Below are 17592 nucleotides of genomic sequence, written 5' to 3' on the forward strand. Positions count from 1 at the left end.
GAGGATAATCAACACAAGACAAAATACAATACAATGCAGAATTTGTATTCAGCTTTTAAATAAACCCCTTCCTATCCAAAAACTGTCAGGCCATCATGGTTCTCCTGGTGCCTCTGAAAGCCTTCTGTGATGTCTCAGTGGGCAAGCTGTGAGGTTTAGCCTCTTTCCTTGGTATCCTTTAGTATCTTCTTCCATTGGGAAGCCCAGAAGAAAGAAGGCTCCTTACGTGTTTTCCTATGAGAAGACCTAAAAGGCCTCCAGGTATGGGAAGGGGATCAGCCTAGGTTCATGGCACCCTAGGCCTGACCAGCTGAAATTCTCTTGCTCCTCCTCCTGTCCAGTATGCTCTTGAGTGGGCTCTCCTCAGAGTCTTCAGGCTCATGAGGGCGGATGGGCTCAGGTGAAGGAGCAGGAGGAAGTCATTCCCTTCTATCAGCGTCCATGGCTGTTGACATGCTGTCTTGCTGAGGGCCAGGGGAGCTCCGCAGAGGCCCCTTGGAGTCCTGGGGCCACAGCCATGATGCCCAAGGGGCAATGAATGTGTGGGATGGAGTCCTGGGTGCCTAGTTCCCCCCCTCAGGGACTGGGCCAAAAAAGGTGGCCAGTGTTGGAGAGCCAATATCCCTGGGGCTTTGTTCCTCTAAGGACACTGACACACAGCAAGATAAGATCTTCCTACATCAGAGCATTCGAGTAGTCAACTACAGAAACTCAGGCCTCAAGAAAGACAACAGGTTGAGGGGGTGAGGAAAATGATGTGGAATTAGACAGAAGTGAGTGTTGCACAACCTTGTGAGTGTACTAAATGCCACTTTTAGATGGTGAGTTTTATCTTATGTGAATTTCACCTCAATGAAAAAAAAAAGAAGGTAACTGGATTGACTAAAGACATGTCCATTTCGTGGCTGGCTCTAATTCCTTACCTCCTGAATGTTGAGATGCTCACTGATATTGTAGCTGTTCTCAAGCTTAAGTGTGGTATAGATGCCCTTATTTTCTTTGCAATCACTGTAGGAATAAACAGAGAAATTATGATCTAGAAAGGTGGCCATACCTACCTCTGTCCCCTGCTACAGATGGAAGGAGGGAGGTTCACTGTTTATCTTTTGTTTTGTCTAAATCTGCATGCAGAGAAGTGGCTTCTGAGTGCTGATGCAGGAGGAAGTCTCTCCCTGTGCCTATTGTTCCAGACTTCGTTCCCTGCTTTGCTTAATGTCCCGACTTTGGAACAGATACAGTAAGACTGGTAAATCATCCTTCTGTCTATCTCCTTTGTGTTTTTTCTACTGCTATGAAGAATAACAAGTTCACAAACAGGGAAGAAATAAATTCTCATAAAAAAAAAAACAAATAAAAAATAATACCACCTGTGTGTTACAGAGAGTATCATGGGCTTTATTAAAAGATTCTAAGGCTTTATTAAAAGATTCTATCAAAGCCCTGCCAGACCACTTGTCTCCCTATTTCCAAGGTTGAGCTTCACTTACTAAGCATATGGTTAGATGTATATTTTCAGGGCAGGATGGAGATAGGGAAGGGGCCACACCTATATTCAGATGGTCAGTATACCTAAGTTGGCTTCACCTCTCCGTGCTTCTCTAAAATGTGCAAAATGTCTCCTTGACTGAGCTAAGAAGGGTAAGCTCATCTGATGCATGTCGCTGTCACTGAGACAGCCACTTCCTGGAGGTGCCTCTTCCTTGTCCAGTCACCAAAGCCTTCTAGACCTGAGGGATTCCTCGGAGAAGCCACTTTCCCACAGCCCTAGGAGGTGTGAGACTCCTCTCCAGGAAATCCCCAGTTGGCTGGTGTTGTTGGAATGGAGAGCTTGAAACACTAACCACGAGGGGTAAGGCTGCAGAATTCTCTAGGAGCCAGAGTCACAAAGAGCTGGCAGGCTGGGCCAAGGCCAAGAAGATCGGCTTTGTCCTTTCAGGCCAAGGGTAGTTTAATCGTGCACAGCGACTCCAATTGATTGATAACATCTGCCTACAACATGCTGTGGAGAAGATCCTGAGACTCTTCTAACTATGAACAAGACCACAGTTGACTACCAAGGTCTACCATGAAGGCCACTCATCTGCTGTCTCTGCTAGGGGAGCCTCTGAACCCTATTGAACAAAGAGGAAGTAAAATTTCCCAAGGTCCCCACTGCCTGCTCCCTGATCATAGAGTCAAGACTGGAGCCCATCCATCAGCTGCTGGGGGACCTTGAGATATCACCATGCCAAAGTCTAGAAGGCTTTCAGGGGAAGGATTTTCTTTTTGGTCTTATTTCCACTATCTCTTTGTGAAGACAATAGAATAGCTGGTCTTATCAAGCTTAAAGACACTTTGAAAGCAAAATTCTCATTCTGGAACAACATTTTCAGTAGCCAAAAAAATGTATAATGTTATTAATTCTACCTGTAAACTTGTTCAAAAGTGAGATTAATATCCGGATTGTTAAACACCATGCCAGAGAGATAGTATTTCCAATTCTCATTTAGTAAATATGGTGTGTCCAAAATCTAGAACAAATTGAAAAAGCTTTTTTAAAAGAGATACTTTTACTCAAATACACATACATATAATAAAATATTCTGTTAAATGTATTTTGGGGATTTTGAAGATCATGGTTTTCTTTATTGGTCTCCAATTTAAAATGGGAAAATAATAGTGTGATCGGAATAAACTGACAACAGGTAGCATCAATGAGAATTAGTGAGCTACTTTTTTTGGAGAACACTTCACTTAGTAAGACAAGTACATTAGAAATGGGAGAGTTGACATGGGAGAGTTGGCTAATAGGTCATATGTAATATCATCAATGTTAAAATGAGCTCATTAGTGCATGACCACATATATGCTTGAGGAATGTAAGCTTCAAAATATTCCCTATTTTAGGGCATCTGGGTGGCACAGTCAGTTAAGCAGTTGACTTTTGGTTTCGGCTCAGGTTATGATCTCAGGGTCATGAAATCAAGCATAGAGTTGGCTTAGTTGGCTTAGGATTCTCTTTCCCTCTCCCTCTGCCCTCCTGCTAGTGCTCATGCTCTCTCTCTCAAATAAATAAATCTTTCAAAAGGAAATCCCTATTTTTTAAATTTAAATTTTAATTTTTTATTTCTTTTCAGTGTAACAGTATTCATTGTTTTTGCACCACACCCAGTGTTCCATGCAATATGTGCCCTCCCTAATCCCCACCACCTGGTTACCCTAACCTCCCACCCCCCACCCCTTCAAAACCCTCAGGTTTTTTTTCAGAGTCCATAGTCTCTCATGGTTCATCTCCCCCTCCAATTTCCCTCAACTCCCTTCTCCTCTCCATCTCCCCATGTCCTCCATGTTATTTGTGATGCTCCACAAATAAGTGAAACCGTATGATAACTGACTCTTTCTGCTTGATGTATTTCACTCAGCATAATCTCTTCCAGTCCTGTCCATGTTGCTACAAAAGTTGGGTATTCATCCTTTCTGATGGAGGCATAATACTCCATAGTGTATATGGACCACATCTTCCTTATCCATTCATCCGTTGAGGGCATCTTGGTTCTTTCCACAGTTTGGCGACTGTGGCCATTGCTGCTATAAACATTGGGGTACAGATGGCCCTTCTTTTCACGACATCTGTATCTTTGGGGTAAATACCCAGTAGTGCAATTGCAGGGTCATAAGGAAGCTCTATTTTTAATTTCTTGAGGAATCTCCACACTGTTCTCTAAAGTGGATGCACCAACTTGCATTCCCACCAACAGTGTAAGAAGGTTCCCCTTTTTAGCAATTTAACACAGCATGGAAGATAATGAAGTCCGGCTTGATGTATCACTATTATTTTTTATGATGAGCCCAAATGGACATAATTTAAAAACACTGACACTCCCAATTTAATTTTCCTCAATCAACTGAATAATTAAAATACCATGACAGCTGGTTACCTTCATAGTCACTCACCAAGTTTCATAACAGATCTGAGGTGAAAGAGCATATATAATAAAACAGCAAAACAGAAATAATCTTTTGAGAACCAGAATCTGGAGAAAAGCATCAGAAAGCCAGAGTGACAAGAGTGCCACACAGACCCAGATTTCCTTGTTAATTAATGATGCTGAACTGAGAGGTGGTCCCATAGAGTCCATAGGACAGAGTTTCAGAGGGAGAAGGTGGAGCCTGAATTCACTTCCCAACAGCCTCGTCAGATGGCCTCCAGGGACAACACTCAGCCATGAGATGTTGAATTTTTCAATGTCTTTCACGTAAATTGAAGGCCTCAAAGCATCGGCATGGGCAACTGTCCTTTGAGAAACCCTTTAAAATATCAGAAGCCTTCTGGGTTACCCCACCTTGGGAATCCCCCCCCAACCCCATTATAGTCCACATCAATGAGCAGGCCTTAACTCCTTGTGCTCATTTTACTTGACATTCGAAAACTTTACTTTTTTTTTTTTTTTGCTCTGACAAATAGAAGGAATCTTAATTTACTGAATAAAACCCAAAATGCTCATCTTTTTGCCCCCACAAGATATGGGGAAATCAGTTTCCACTCAAGCCCTTTCCACAGCAGGCCCGGAAGGCATCCTCACCTGGAATAACTTCCCATTTTGATACGGCTCACAAACCAGTTTTTCCATGTTTCCTCCAATGACAAACGTGAGAACGACGATGGTCATCAGTATCCAACAAAAGAGGAAACTGACTCCAACCCCGCTGGAAACCAAAACCAAAATAAAACAGAAATGAAGTCTGGAATTCTACTGTAAATTAGTCAACATTCAGGGGCACCTGGCTGACTCCTTTGGTAAAGCATGTGACTCTAGATCTCGGGGTCATGAGTTCAAGCCCCAAGTTGGATGCAAAAATTACTTAAAAAACAAAACAACCAACCAAACAAAAAAACCCTATAGGTCCAATATTACCTACCAGTTCTTACTAATCCTACCTACGTGGTGTAGGAAAAGGACCTAGAGTCTTTGCTTTGTGTAGGTTAAGTGAGCCCACCTGCTCCGGACTGGAGCCGGGAAACGGTAAGCACTGTGACCTTCCAGTCCCAGTTATATATTTAGGGAATGCTCTGACTTAGTCTCTGGTCTCCTTGCAGCCCAGCACCATGATTCAGACATCAACTCTGGAGTCAGGTGAGTGAATCTGGCCTTCTGCAGTTGATGCATTGAATGGGGAGGTTCCGAGGTAGGAAATGTACCATGGGGAGTTTGAGAGGGGCCAACGTGGTTCTGCGTGCAGAGGGAGGGCTGAGCGCAGCATGAACACAGCTCAGGACGCAGGCAGGAGTGCACGGGTGCAGGGGTACAGGGGACAGGACCTGTCTGGTCCAGGAAGGGGTGGCTGCTGAGGGCCCAGAAGCATAGAAAAGAGCATAACGCCCTTTCTCTCTGAGGAAGAACATTCTTGTCAGAGCATGCAGGACAGGAGGGACAGAGGCCCGTGGGGATGGGTCTACCACTGAGGAGGCTGCCGTCCATCCTGGGGTGGTGGGCTGATGTGGCTAGAGGCAGGGGACAGAAGAGATGGGACACAAGAGATGGACACAACAGGATGTGCAGGAGATTCTAGGCAAGAGAAGACGAGGAAGAGCCCCAGGTGATGCCAGGGCTTGTCAGCAGGGAAAGGAGACATTGGTGCTGAGAAAGGGGAGAGAGGGAGGGATCTGGTCCTGCTCCCCGCGGGAGGTGGTGTGATGCTGGAGGGGAGTCGACTGTGTGCAGGGCGCACACATCTGGGTTACAGGCTGGCACGAGGCAACCAGCTGCTTAGAAGTGACCACTGGTCCTTGGGCTGGGGCTGGAGGGAGAGGCAGCCTGGGCCCCGGCCTGGGAGACGGTGCTGCTTGAGGAGCAGGTGGTGGGAGAGCAGCTAGTGAATAAGGGGCCAGGGAGAGCTGCAGTGTGGGAACGAAAGCACTAGGGCACGGGGTCACGGAAGCGAAAACTAAGGGGAGTCTGCCGTGGGTAGGGAGCACAGGGGACCCAATCACTGCAGGGAGGGCACATTCCAGGGAACTACTGGAAGTCCCCTGGCTGGAAGCCTGGAGGCCACTGCTGACCAGAGGGCAGGGGAGTGGCCTGGGCAGGGCAGGGAGTAAGAAAACAGCAAATATCATTATTTCTAGACATCTGCGCAGGGGGAGGTGTGAGAGGGAAGAAGGGGTGTTAGGAAGTTTTCTGTTGTCCAGTTTCAAGAGGGGAGAAAGCAGGCTGTGTTTAAGTGTTGAGAAGCCAGGCTAGGAGAAGGGAAGAGAATGAGGACAAGGGAGAGGGAGGGCGGATCCAGGGCACCTCCGGGGCGGTGCGCAGGGGTGGGAGGGAACAGCAGGTGGGAGGGGCCAGAAGGCAGACGTCCTTTGGCTCAAGTCCTTCGGCTCAAGGAACTGCGTGTGTCGTGGATGCAGGGGCGCTGGAGTTTTGAGAAGGCGTGTGATGGCTTTTATTTTCTCTGTGAAGAAGGAAGTCCAGCCTTCTGCTAAGAGAAGGGGAAAACGAGGAGGACAGGACAGATATATGAGTGGAAAAAGCCATTGGAGAAGGAAGCGAGGGTGGGGGGAGCGAGGAGGGGAGGAAGGAAGGAGGAAATGGGGAGGTGAGACAGGGAAGCCTGTGGAGCTAAGGATCCATTTGAGGTGGGGGTCATAATTCTGTAGGGATGCCAATGTGCCCCATTGTGTGACCTTTCTCTAGGGTGCTCAGTTACTTGGACGTAGACACAGACAGAGCAGACTCCTGACTGAGCCTAGGTAGAACAGGCAGATCGTAACAGATGATTGTACCATCACCAGTACAAACGGAAGGACCCTCAGAAGTGTGTAGGCTGATGGACTTAAAAACATAGCCTCCCTTCTTGAGGGCGGGATTCTGCCCAGTGGACATACTTAAGGTGTAATTATGAATATTTGCCTGGTGTTGCTGGAATAAATAGCAAGGTATGTTCACTGCAGGGGCCCCTGTCAGCCTGAGTTTCTCTGTTCTGAAAGGCTTTGGAGTCAGGAAGCGCATAGGGAAGGGGAACATGTGTGAAACAAAAGCCAGTCACCATGGTTTTAACCGTGTACCCGAGCATGTGCGGGCATCAGAGTTATAAAAATCATCTAAATCTTCTATAGGACACTTCGGACAAACACAGCTACTCTCAAGAGCTTACTGTTAGCATTCCCAGACTTGGTTTACCAAAAATGCTTCTCTATCTAGAAAAGGGACACACCATCACCCAAGGCCTGTCACTCAGAGAAGAATGGCTGAGAAGAATGTGCTTAAAGTGTTGTAAAGGAGGAGAGAAGGAGAAGTAAAACAAGTACAAGAAAAATAACAGGCAACAAAGACCATCTGTGGCCAGCAGAAGTGAAAGTATTTATTATCTGGACCTTTATAGAAATGTGTGCTGACTCCTGACCTACATGGTTAGTGACATGCACGTAATCTCAGAAGCCCTAGTCAAACATCTTCAGGACTTTGTTCAACCACTGAGGGTAGCCAACCTCGTTCCATTTCAGTGACCTCAGGATCTCCTATTCCTTGGTGGCTGACGTTTGTGTCATCCCTAGTGCCTCACAATTATAACTAAATGTGCAAAAATACGGCTTGTGATGTTTTGTCTGTAGTTGGGTCCTACTTAAAGTCATTCCCTAGAATGGGAATGACTTGGTTGAGGCAGTTGCTGTGTTTTTGGGTCCTTGCTCCAGCCTGACAAACTGCTTTCTCAACTTGCCACCAGTGTGACCATCTTGTGACACCTGTGGCTACACTGGGTATTAGCTTCTTTTCAAAGCTCCGGATAATCTGAGCATGGTTTCCAACAGTTAAAACTGGAAGTTTCACAGTGCATGTCAGTATAAGAGAGAGTTTTCTTGTTGTCTGGGTGAGTTTTCCTTCTCTAGGGGGAGACCTTCCATGGGCCTTGGAGACAGATGTACACTCCCCGCTGTATCCCATCCGGTCCCCAATATGCTCCCCGGACTCTTAGAGGACACAAGGATCAGAGCAGAGTCAGGGCTCTCTGCCTCTCCTCCCCACTGATCTTTCACTAGGAGCCCCAAGGGGGATAAGGACTCTTGGTTGGTTTTTGAAGAGACCATGTTCTTCAACATACGGTGTTTCTGTTTTTAAGGACAGGTGGTCTTGTGGTTACAGCTGAACAAAATATACTCTTTCTGGTTCCTACAGGCAAATAAACGGCTTTTAAGAAGAAATTACATTTGGTTTGACTCGACCAGCTATACTTGTATCACTTTCCCCCTTCACAAGTATCCAGTTGTTTGCCGGCTATCTCAGGAGATGGAAGGGCCTGCCAAATGCAAATTCCATCCTGAGGTTGGGCGACCACGGAGCCCACACCATCCTCGGGCTGCAGGCCACCTGAAATGCATCCGATCAGCCTTTCCCCTATAGTGTGATAAAGCCCATTGTTCCCAAGCCCCCGGCTTCCGTGTGACTTTGTCTCTTTAGAGATTCCTTACTCTGCAGAGGTGAGAATTACACCCAAACTGAAATAATTTTAGTCTCCCTCCAATGGCTCATGACTTCCCTGTTTCTTTCTTCTTTGAAGCCAGTAGCACATATGTTGGTTTTGTCCCTTCAAAATGTTCAAATAGAATTTTACAGTAAATGCACCTGTTCAGAGCAATGTACTCTCTCCCATCAAAAAAGGTGGGATCTATCAACTTATCATCAAAACACTGACAAAACAGCCAAGTACCAGGATTAGTAAAATCTGAACATTAAACTCATTTTCTATCTGTAACTGTGTACACTGGAACAAAAAGTCAGGGCAATATACTGTTCCTTGCTGCATTAATTTGAGTGTAGGCATGTGAGCAAATAGGCTTTTCCATGCATGGAGCTCTGTTCAGTTTTGTGCAATTTTGGCAGACTCCCATGTTGTTAGCTTTAAGGTTGTTTGTAAGACCATTGTGTCCTCAGGCAGCTCTTTCTGCTCATGGGTCCTGTCTCCATGCTTTAATAAAAGCACTTTTCTGGGGGGGTGCCTGTGTGGTTCAGATGGTTAAGCATCTACCTATAGCTCAGGTCATGATCTCTGGGTCCTGGAATTGAGCCCCACATTGGGCTCGCAGCTCAGCGGGGAGTCTGCATCTCCCTCTCCCTCTGCCTCTCCCCCTGCTTGTGTGCTCTCGCACTCTAATGAATGAATAAGATCTTTAAAAAAAAATAGTTTTTGCATCACCACCACCAACAAAAACAACAACAACAACAAAAAACCCACAAAAGGCTCTTGTGCTACATTAATGCTAAGAAAGACTTGTACTATACAAGAGATTCCATGTTTGATGGAAAGGCCATACCATCATGGCTCATCAATCTGATTAATTCTTGTAGAGACCCAATGTTTGGAAAAGCACATTAATGCAGGATACTTGCTTGCCTGATTCTCTCAGCCTGGTACTAGTAATGTAGGCTGAGATCAGAGAGTGTGGCTGAGGTTTTGAGTCTCCATTGCTCCAGGGACTTGTTCTAAACCTTTACCTTCTTCTTTGAGCCCCATCACGCTCCCTGCCGCTGATTCTTGAGGTTCAGACTGGAAAAGGATATGTCAACTGGGAAGCCACACAGCTTCCTCTCAGGGGCACATTCAAAGCTTCTATCTCTGCTTCCTGCTTGACATTTCTGGCCCAACTGCGGTCACAGCCAGCTCATGTCCCATGTGCTTTGTCCTACCCTGGTAGAATAAGGGTTTTTTGCTTGCTTGTTTGTTTCAGAACAATGAACTTGGATATGAATATCTTGGAAGCAGGCACAAAGGCTCGTCGCTGGTACCCCACACCTTCTCTTATCACTGATTAAGGCTTTGTGTCTAAATCCTAAGGGTGCTGGGTCGGCAATCTCTTTGCTAAATCAAGTTTCCAGAGTTTCAGAGTAAACAAGCTAATGATACTGTTGACCACAGAGAACAGTGTCTAAGATCAGAACAATCCTCAGCAAGTTTCTGGTGAATAAATGGATGGATGGAGGGAGGGAGGGAAGAAGAGAGAGAGAAAATACAATAGGAATCAAGATGGCAAGCTTAGAAATAATTTCACTACAGAGGAGCCCACCATATAGAAACACAGTGTTTAAGCCTGTCTATCAAAAGTCTAACAATTTCGAGTTTTCTTCTATTTTTTAATGTGTGGTGGGATTTCCCACAGTGACAGAAGCACAGACACAACAGGACGCCCACTCCACTGGAGCCCAGAACACTTAGCCCAGAGGCCACTGGCTTCGTGTCATCTGTTTTCTTCTCTGCATTTCCACCACCCCTCCCCCCAGCCCCCTGACGGGGCAAGGAAGAGCAAACACTCACACCATGAGGAAGATGCCCCCGGTGTTCGAGATGCAGCCTCGTTCAGTTGGGGTGGAATGGCGGTCATAGCCACACGTGCCACACATCAAGCCCAGGTAATAAAAAACCACCATGAGTGTCAGCAAACAGCAGACAACCAGGCCACCCAGCCACCTGGTGAAGCAAGCACAGTGTTATTATACATAAAAGAGGTTGATGTCCTGATAACACAAAAGCTCTCGGGCTAGGGCTGGAGCAGTGGAGTTAACACTTTGCAATCAGATACCGGATTCCCCTGTGAAGGGCTCAGAGAGTGACCTTGTAGCTACAAGAACCCTTCCCACTCCAGTCCTCCAACCCAACTGGCAAGAAACCTTAATTTTTATCTTGGTTTTGAAGAGCTCTGTCTCGCTCATTGGTCATGAGACTATTGCTTCCTTCCTTTGCTTCATTTCCGTGGGGCTTGTAAGCGAAGTTTACTCAAGTACTCCAAAGCTACTGATAACTGGACCCCTTTAGACCTGCAAGTTCTGTCAAGGTTCCTGAGGCGGCAAGCACTTATTATAATGATAATGAGATGTGGACAGATCAGGATGAGACAACAGATAAAGAAATATCAGGTTCTTTTCCCTGGCCTTTCTCTAAAGTGCTTTGGGGTTGCAGGAATAATTGGGGAGGGGAGCACTGTATTCTTTGCTGAACCAGAAACTACACGGGGAGTGCACTGAATATTTCAGAACTTACGAGAGCATCCTAAATCAAGTACTTGCAGAACGCAAATCTTAATTTTGTAATGGTCCGGTGAGACATTTTAGGATAATGGGCCCTCAATTAAGTCTTACTGGCATTCCCGGAATGTACTGCAACCTTTTCCAGAAGCTGAGGAGCATTCAAGGGTAGAAATGCTTCCCAACCGTCAAAACACTAAAAAATAAAGAATTTACTTCTGCAACAAAAGCTGCCACTGAAACTTTTCATTCAATTAAGAACAGTCTCAATAACTGTAAAAGCCACCTGCACCCACGCTGTGGCTATTTTGTTCCAGATACTAGAGACGCCAAATCAAACAAATCACGGATCCTGGCCTCAGAAATCATTTGCAGTTAATGTGTGCTTCACCTGCTTGGTTAAATTTCTTCTAAAAATAAGCTTCTAGTTCTCAGAGCAGGGAGACCCAATGTGTAGACAGATAATTGCATGGTTCTTTCCATTTGTGAAACTCTAACCTCTAATGAGATTGTAAATTCATTGAGAAAGGGTCAGTCTTATGTTTGTCCTGACACCTGCTGGGGTGACCTAGCCACATGGTAAGAAAATGGTTGATTACAGGACAATAACTGAGAGCATTCTCAGATGGGGGTTGAAAACCCTCCTCCCAAACATCACCACTGACCTTGTGAAGGTTATTCCACTCCCCTGAGCCTCAAGCTCCTCATCTATGAAACAAGGTTACAAATAGAACAGAACCCTGCAGTTTTTTTTGTTGGGTTGCTTGTTTGTTTTGGAGTATTAAATGAGATGTCATGCGTACAGCTCTTTGGATGGCAGGCCGTAACTGTTCCTGAATTGCAAGCAATTATTGTTATTATTTTATTATTTATCTTGGGTTCTTGCTTAATAAATATCTGAACAGGAATGGAAGTCTCTGAAATTTCCATGAGTCTGGCCAAAAAGAATGATTCTGAAACTGATAGGTGGTGGGGCTGGGCCTTTTAGAGAGGACAGCACACCTTACCTCTCATATACATGGTCCTTGAAGTACATCCAGTCTATAGGTCCACCACTCCTTAGCACTCCTGCCTGAGATGTCCACAGTCATCTCCAAGGCCAAACCTCACTGGCTAACGCTTTCTAATGGGCCAATCCACAGCTGAGGACCACAGCTGCTTACATGAGCTCTCTAGTAATTTACTCATTTCAAGGATGTTCTTTCTCTAAGAACCGACCTTGATATGTTGATTTTATAAGCCAAAGAAAATTAGAATATTATCCAAATGCCCTCCATAATTCCTTTATAGGCTTTCAAATCCTTTTACATATGTTAGATAGTTACAACTAGGATTCTAGAAGCCATTAATGACATCAGAATTGCAAATTATTGACTGTTTGGCTCAAGAACTTCCAGTCTTCAGTTTTTAAAAATATACATGAATTTGCATGCCATCCTTGGGCAGGGGTCATGCTATCTTGTATCATTCCAATTTTACTATACATGCTGCCAAAGCCAGCACTCCAACTTATTAAATAAACATTAACTAGGGTTAACACATACCAAGTTACGTGTTCTTTGTACAATCTTCTCTCACAACATGATCCCAGTTATCAGGTCTGATTTCTCCCCTGTTCTAGAACAAGTTTCACCCCCTAGCTTGCCAGCTCTGGGTGGGGAGAGGACGGGGGGCACTCACCTGTACGAATCATACTCTTCCAACGTGAATAAATTTTGGTGGATGTAAGTTTCGGTGTCATTAATGTAACCCATGAAATTGGACAGCTTATCCTGTATTGGAATCTGCTTGCCTATATTTTCAATATTTGAACCAAGGGAATTCAAGGAACTTTTGATATCTGAAAGCAAAGACACCCAGGTTATGCATTTTTAAACCTAAGGGAAACAGAAACTCTTGTTTTGGAACCAAAATGAAAAGCTTCAACCCCTTTAAGTTTTCCCCATGTTATGCATGTGTTTCAAACATGGAAAGGTTCTACAACAGCACGAATGCAGCCAAGACCATCAAAGAGCAATTACTTAACAGAACAGCAAGCTATGGGAGCTGACTTTAATGACATGGTGCTTAAGTCAAGCCAGAGTTTTCTTCTGCTGCTTATTTCACTAAAAAATAAAATGAATCTGGTGATTAAAGCCTATGGCATGCCTACCATGGACCAGGCACTTTTATAAATGTTAACTCATTTATTTCACTGAGATAGATCTTCTTCCTATTTTACTAAGCGACCTGAGGCCCATCGAAGTTTAATTATTTCTCCAAAGATCTTTTCTTTCTTTTTTTTTTTTTTTCCAAGAAAGCACTAGAGATGGGATTGAATGTCAGGTTTGTCTAACTCCAAAGCTTCCATTAAATGATTTTGAGAAAATAATTTAATAATAAATAGCATGCAGCAACACGGTATTTCATCAGGAACAATTTTTTGAACAAATGACCCCAGGCAACATTTTTGTTAAAATTTGATTTGACTCCTACAAATTGAGATGTGTTAAAGTTCATCTGTGTTTCTCCTATGCAGACAGCGATACATTCCCAATGGTCAGAGTTTCTATTAACATCCATCCTAACCTTTCAGAGAGAAGATAGGTTCTAATTTTCTGGAAAGTGTTTGACCATTGTGATGGGTCCTGGTATCAAAGCTACCCAGGACACAGATGTCATCTAATTTAATGCTCACACGGGTCTGAAGTTGGCGCTACCACAGTGATTCTTGACATGGGTGTACTAACAACATGCTAATCATTTAAATGTCCACTGATCCTGAAAAGGAAGATCAATTTCTTTGTAGAAGGAGAAACAAGACTAACTGTTCTCACAATGTGATCCCAGGGCTCCTGGTGAATTTTGGGTCAATGGTAGCATGAATCAAAATGGAATGACATAAAATGGTGGGAATCTTTTTCAAAGGTTGTTCACACAGAGCTCCTAGGAGAAGACTACTATCCACAGTGGCTCTAGTCTCTTCTAAATGTACCTGAAGACCCCAGGATCTTCAACAAGCTGACTCAATGGGTCTCTTCTTTAACTCTTAGATTTCTGAGAGTTTGAGAGATGTGGGATGCAGACCTTTCCTCCCCTATGAACAGTTCCCTCAACTCAGAATCAGGTTCCTTCTGCTTCTCAGGCTGTCCTGCTCTCCCACACGCCACAACTCTCCGGTCTTGACAGCTCGGGTGACTGTACCTCGCTGGTATCCTCTCTCCTCCGATACTTCCCTCAGGCCCCAGTTTGGATGTTGCTTCCTCCAGGAAGCCTTCCACTACTCTTTCCCACTTTTTGAACCACTTGCTTATACCTTGTCATGTTACCAGAGTGTGGTAAATGACATCTGTGTACATGCCCAGTTGAAGGGCAAGGCGGGGATCATGCTTTATCCTTCTCCCATCCCCAGAGCCCAGCAGAGCCTGGCACACAGTAGGCACTCAAACTATGTATGTGGGGTAGGACCAAATGATCAAAACATGGGAGCTAAGGGTTCTTATTTGTTTTGGAAGGACATGAAAATAAGCAGTTGATATTCAGCTGAATGGAGTGATTGATACTCGCCCAGACCTGGGAAAACTCTGGCTTGTGTTGAGGCAATGACAGTGTGCAATGGGCCTCGCTCACGCATACTGCACACCTTGCTTTGCCAGACTTACAAGGGAGGGCTGCACGTATTGGCAGAAGAGGTCCAGAAAGGGGGAACAAAAAAAAAAAGTAAACACAGAAATTAGTAAGCAGGTGGCTCTCAGATGTACAACGCGTGTTAGCCTTCAGATGCTAGCATAGGAAAGCGTGAACTTTGTCTTTTATCTCCTAATATTTTAAAGTAGAATCTTAGGTGAAACAAAAAGAAAACCACAAAATATCTAAAGACCTGTGATGATAGGATAAAATAACTTTTTTAACCCAAAATCTTAGAGGATTGAAAGAACACTATTAGGGAGACAAAAATAATCAAAGACCTCTAACACAACATTTTAAAACCACTTGGTCAACAGAAAAAAGGAAGCACAGAGAAGATGCTTTAAAAGAAGAAGAAGATCTCACATAGCTTCAAAGATTTCTTCTTTAAGCAAATAACCCCTGTCTATTTCCACTGCTGTGCATAGAACTGTGTGTACTGCACTCTTTCTCTGTGAGTTCACCCCGAATACCATACCCTGAATACAACGTGACTCAATCATTTAAGACTAAGGGAATTCTCTCAATATCAGCTCTGCTCCTCCAAAAATCCTAAGCAACCTCAAGAGCCTAAGATACCATTACGGCAACATCAAAAAGCAGATGAACATTTTCTTAAAAAGACAAAATAAAGCCTTATGCATAGTATTCCTGGAAAAAAAATGTATTTTAAGGTTTGTTTTTTTTTTTAAAGAAAATATAATAATCCACAGTTTTTCCCCAGGGAAACCAATCAAAACCTGACCTTCCTAGTTTAACCACAGTTGTCTCTAGTTCTGATAGCTCAGGATGAGGCCTGGTCACCAGAGTGTGGCTTTGACCTTGCCTCTCTCGCCAGCAGGACAATGTTAATCAGAATTCAATAGGATTATCATTTCTTAAAATCTAAATCCCTGTGTGAAGGTGGCACAGTTAAAAAGGTCTGAAACTCATTTAATCTTCCAGATCAGTGAGAGAATTTTTTTAAGAGAGGAAAAAAAATAACGGTTCTTAACAATACATTTTGTGTGTGTATGCTAATCACTTAATGCTTAACAAAGAGAGAAACAAAATGACTTCAAACTCTGACTCTCACCTGATATGATGTCTGTGGTTTGATTTTGTACCATCTCAGGAATATCATTAAAGGATGTATAGCCCTAGAAAATAGTTCAAAGTAAATTGATACACATAGTGAGTAGAAGGGCAATTAACAAGGATTCACTTTGCAGCTTAGCATGGAGGAAAGTAAAATAAAAATGCTAGCAGTCATCTTCCAGCTGACATCGTCACTATATGGTCATTAAAAGACGAACAAAAAATCCCTTCTTAGAGAGGACTTTGTCTTTAAATTGAATCCATCAAAGACCTTGCTAAAAGTTTTTTGCTTTTAAACTGTTAACTCATGTTATCTATACTAGCGTTTCTCAGTTGCGGGCGATTCGGTGTCCCCTCCAGGGGACATCTGGCAAATGTCCGGAGACATTTTGGTTATCACAAGTATGGCACTATGTAGCAGGGACCCAGGGCTCTTAAATATCCTTCAATGCATGGGTCAGCCCCCACCAGAGAGAATCATCAACAGTGTAGACAGCCCTTCAGCTGAGGAGGCCCTGATCTGTGCAATGTTCCATGAGCAGGCAGAAAGTGAGTTTCCAAACCAGAGCCGTACTTTCCAGAGCAATTAGAAAATTAGACTTGGGATCTAGTCTCACCCAACACACAGCTTTTAATGAGTCTGAAGTGAAAACCTAAACAGCCATGCCAAGCTATGTCCTTTAGGGAATAAATCTGGGACAAGAAGAGGTCATTATATCCAAATAAATCAACTGAACAGTGTTTTCTCCAGAAGGGTTTCATTGTGTTTCTTAGTTGTCTGCTGCTGTCTTTAGCCATCTGCTGGGGAACAGTGTAACAATTACAACTTGTTATGGACTCAATGTCTGGGCACCCCTGCTCCCCATCCCTGGCATCACACCCTGAAATCCTAACCCCCTACTTTGAGTGATGGATGGTATGAGGAGGTGGGACCTTCCAGAGGTGATGAGGTCATGAGAATGAAACCTCAAGAATGGGATTAGGGACTTTAGAAAGGGGACCCCAGATAGCTCTCTCCACTACATGAAGATACAATGAGAAAATGGCCATCTGCAACCTGGAGGGGTCTCTCACTACAACTTGGTTATGCTAACCCCCTGACCTTGGACGTCCCGTTGCCAGAACTGTAAGAAATAAATTTCTTTCATTGAGAAGCCACCCGGCCTATGACAGGCTCTTATGGCAGTCTATTCTAAGTTACAGACTTTGTAAGACTGATGGTGCCAGCAAGTTTCCAGTTTAGCCTGGTAACATTGATGCTGGAACAAGAACAGCTACCACTCCTGTCTCCTCAACAGTGACTAAGCCACCAGCACACAGGTGTTTGGATGAGCGTACATACACCTGACCCCACCGCACTTATCTGCCTTTGGACTTGAGGAGGTCACCCTTTGAAAGAGGTTCTATGGGAGAGGGGGCCTTACAGATCTCCTGGATCAACTCCCTCAATTAACAAATAAGGTGACACCAGGACACAAAGACCAGGAATTTCTTTCTTTTTCTTTCTTTCTTTTTTTTTTTTTTTAAAGATTTTATTTATTTATTTGACAGATCACAAGTAGGCAGAGAGGCAGGCAGAGAGAGAGAGGAAGAAGCAGGTTCCCCACTGAGCAGAGAGCCCGACTCAGGGCTGGATCCCAGGACCCCAGGATCATGACCTGAGCCGAAGGCAGAGGCTTTAACCCACTGAGCCTCCCAGGTGCCCCAAGACCAGGAGTTTCTAATGAACTGTTTAAGGTGACACTTGACTTTGTCATTAGATGAGTGTTTAACAGATTATCTGATGACCTTTTTATGCCCGTGCTAAAAGACAGAGTCAAGAGTACCACTATTCCTTCCCTTTCCTGCAGGTCCAGGG

General features: G+C 44.3%; 1 protein-coding gene and 1 pseudogene across 18 annotated transcripts in view; both read right to left on the bottom strand.

Annotated features, from left to right (window-relative positions):
* PROM1 (prominin 1) overlaps nucleotides 1-17592 on the bottom strand; it is a 134675-nt gene that overhangs the window by 15532 nt on the left and 101551 nt on the right. For all 18 annotated transcript variants that reach the window (XM_045075853.1, XM_045075820.1, XM_045075819.1 and 15 more), the window contains 6 exons: nucleotides 15733-15796; nucleotides 12672-12831; nucleotides 10285-10437; nucleotides 4563-4686; nucleotides 2407-2510; nucleotides 924-1008 (listed from right to left, as the gene is read on the bottom strand). In XM_045075853.1, the coding sequence (XP_044931788.1) occupies nucleotides 924-1008; nucleotides 2407-2510; nucleotides 4563-4686; nucleotides 10285-10437; nucleotides 12672-12831; nucleotides 15733-15796 (690 nt within the window). The remainder of the gene's footprint in view (nucleotides 1-923; nucleotides 1009-2406; nucleotides 2511-4562; nucleotides 4687-10284; nucleotides 10438-12671; nucleotides 12832-15732; nucleotides 15797-17592) is intronic.
* On the bottom strand, nucleotides 12401-12494 carry LOC123391254 (annotated as a pseudogene).

The sequence above is a fragment of the Mustela putorius genome, unplaced genomic scaffold, assembly GCF_011764305.1.
Source record: "Mustela putorius furo isolate JIRA1106 unplaced genomic scaffold, ASM1176430v1.1 tig00000083_pilon_pilon_pilon, whole genome shotgun sequence".
NCBI lineage: Eukaryota > Metazoa > Chordata > Mammalia > Carnivora > Mustelidae > Mustela > Mustela putorius.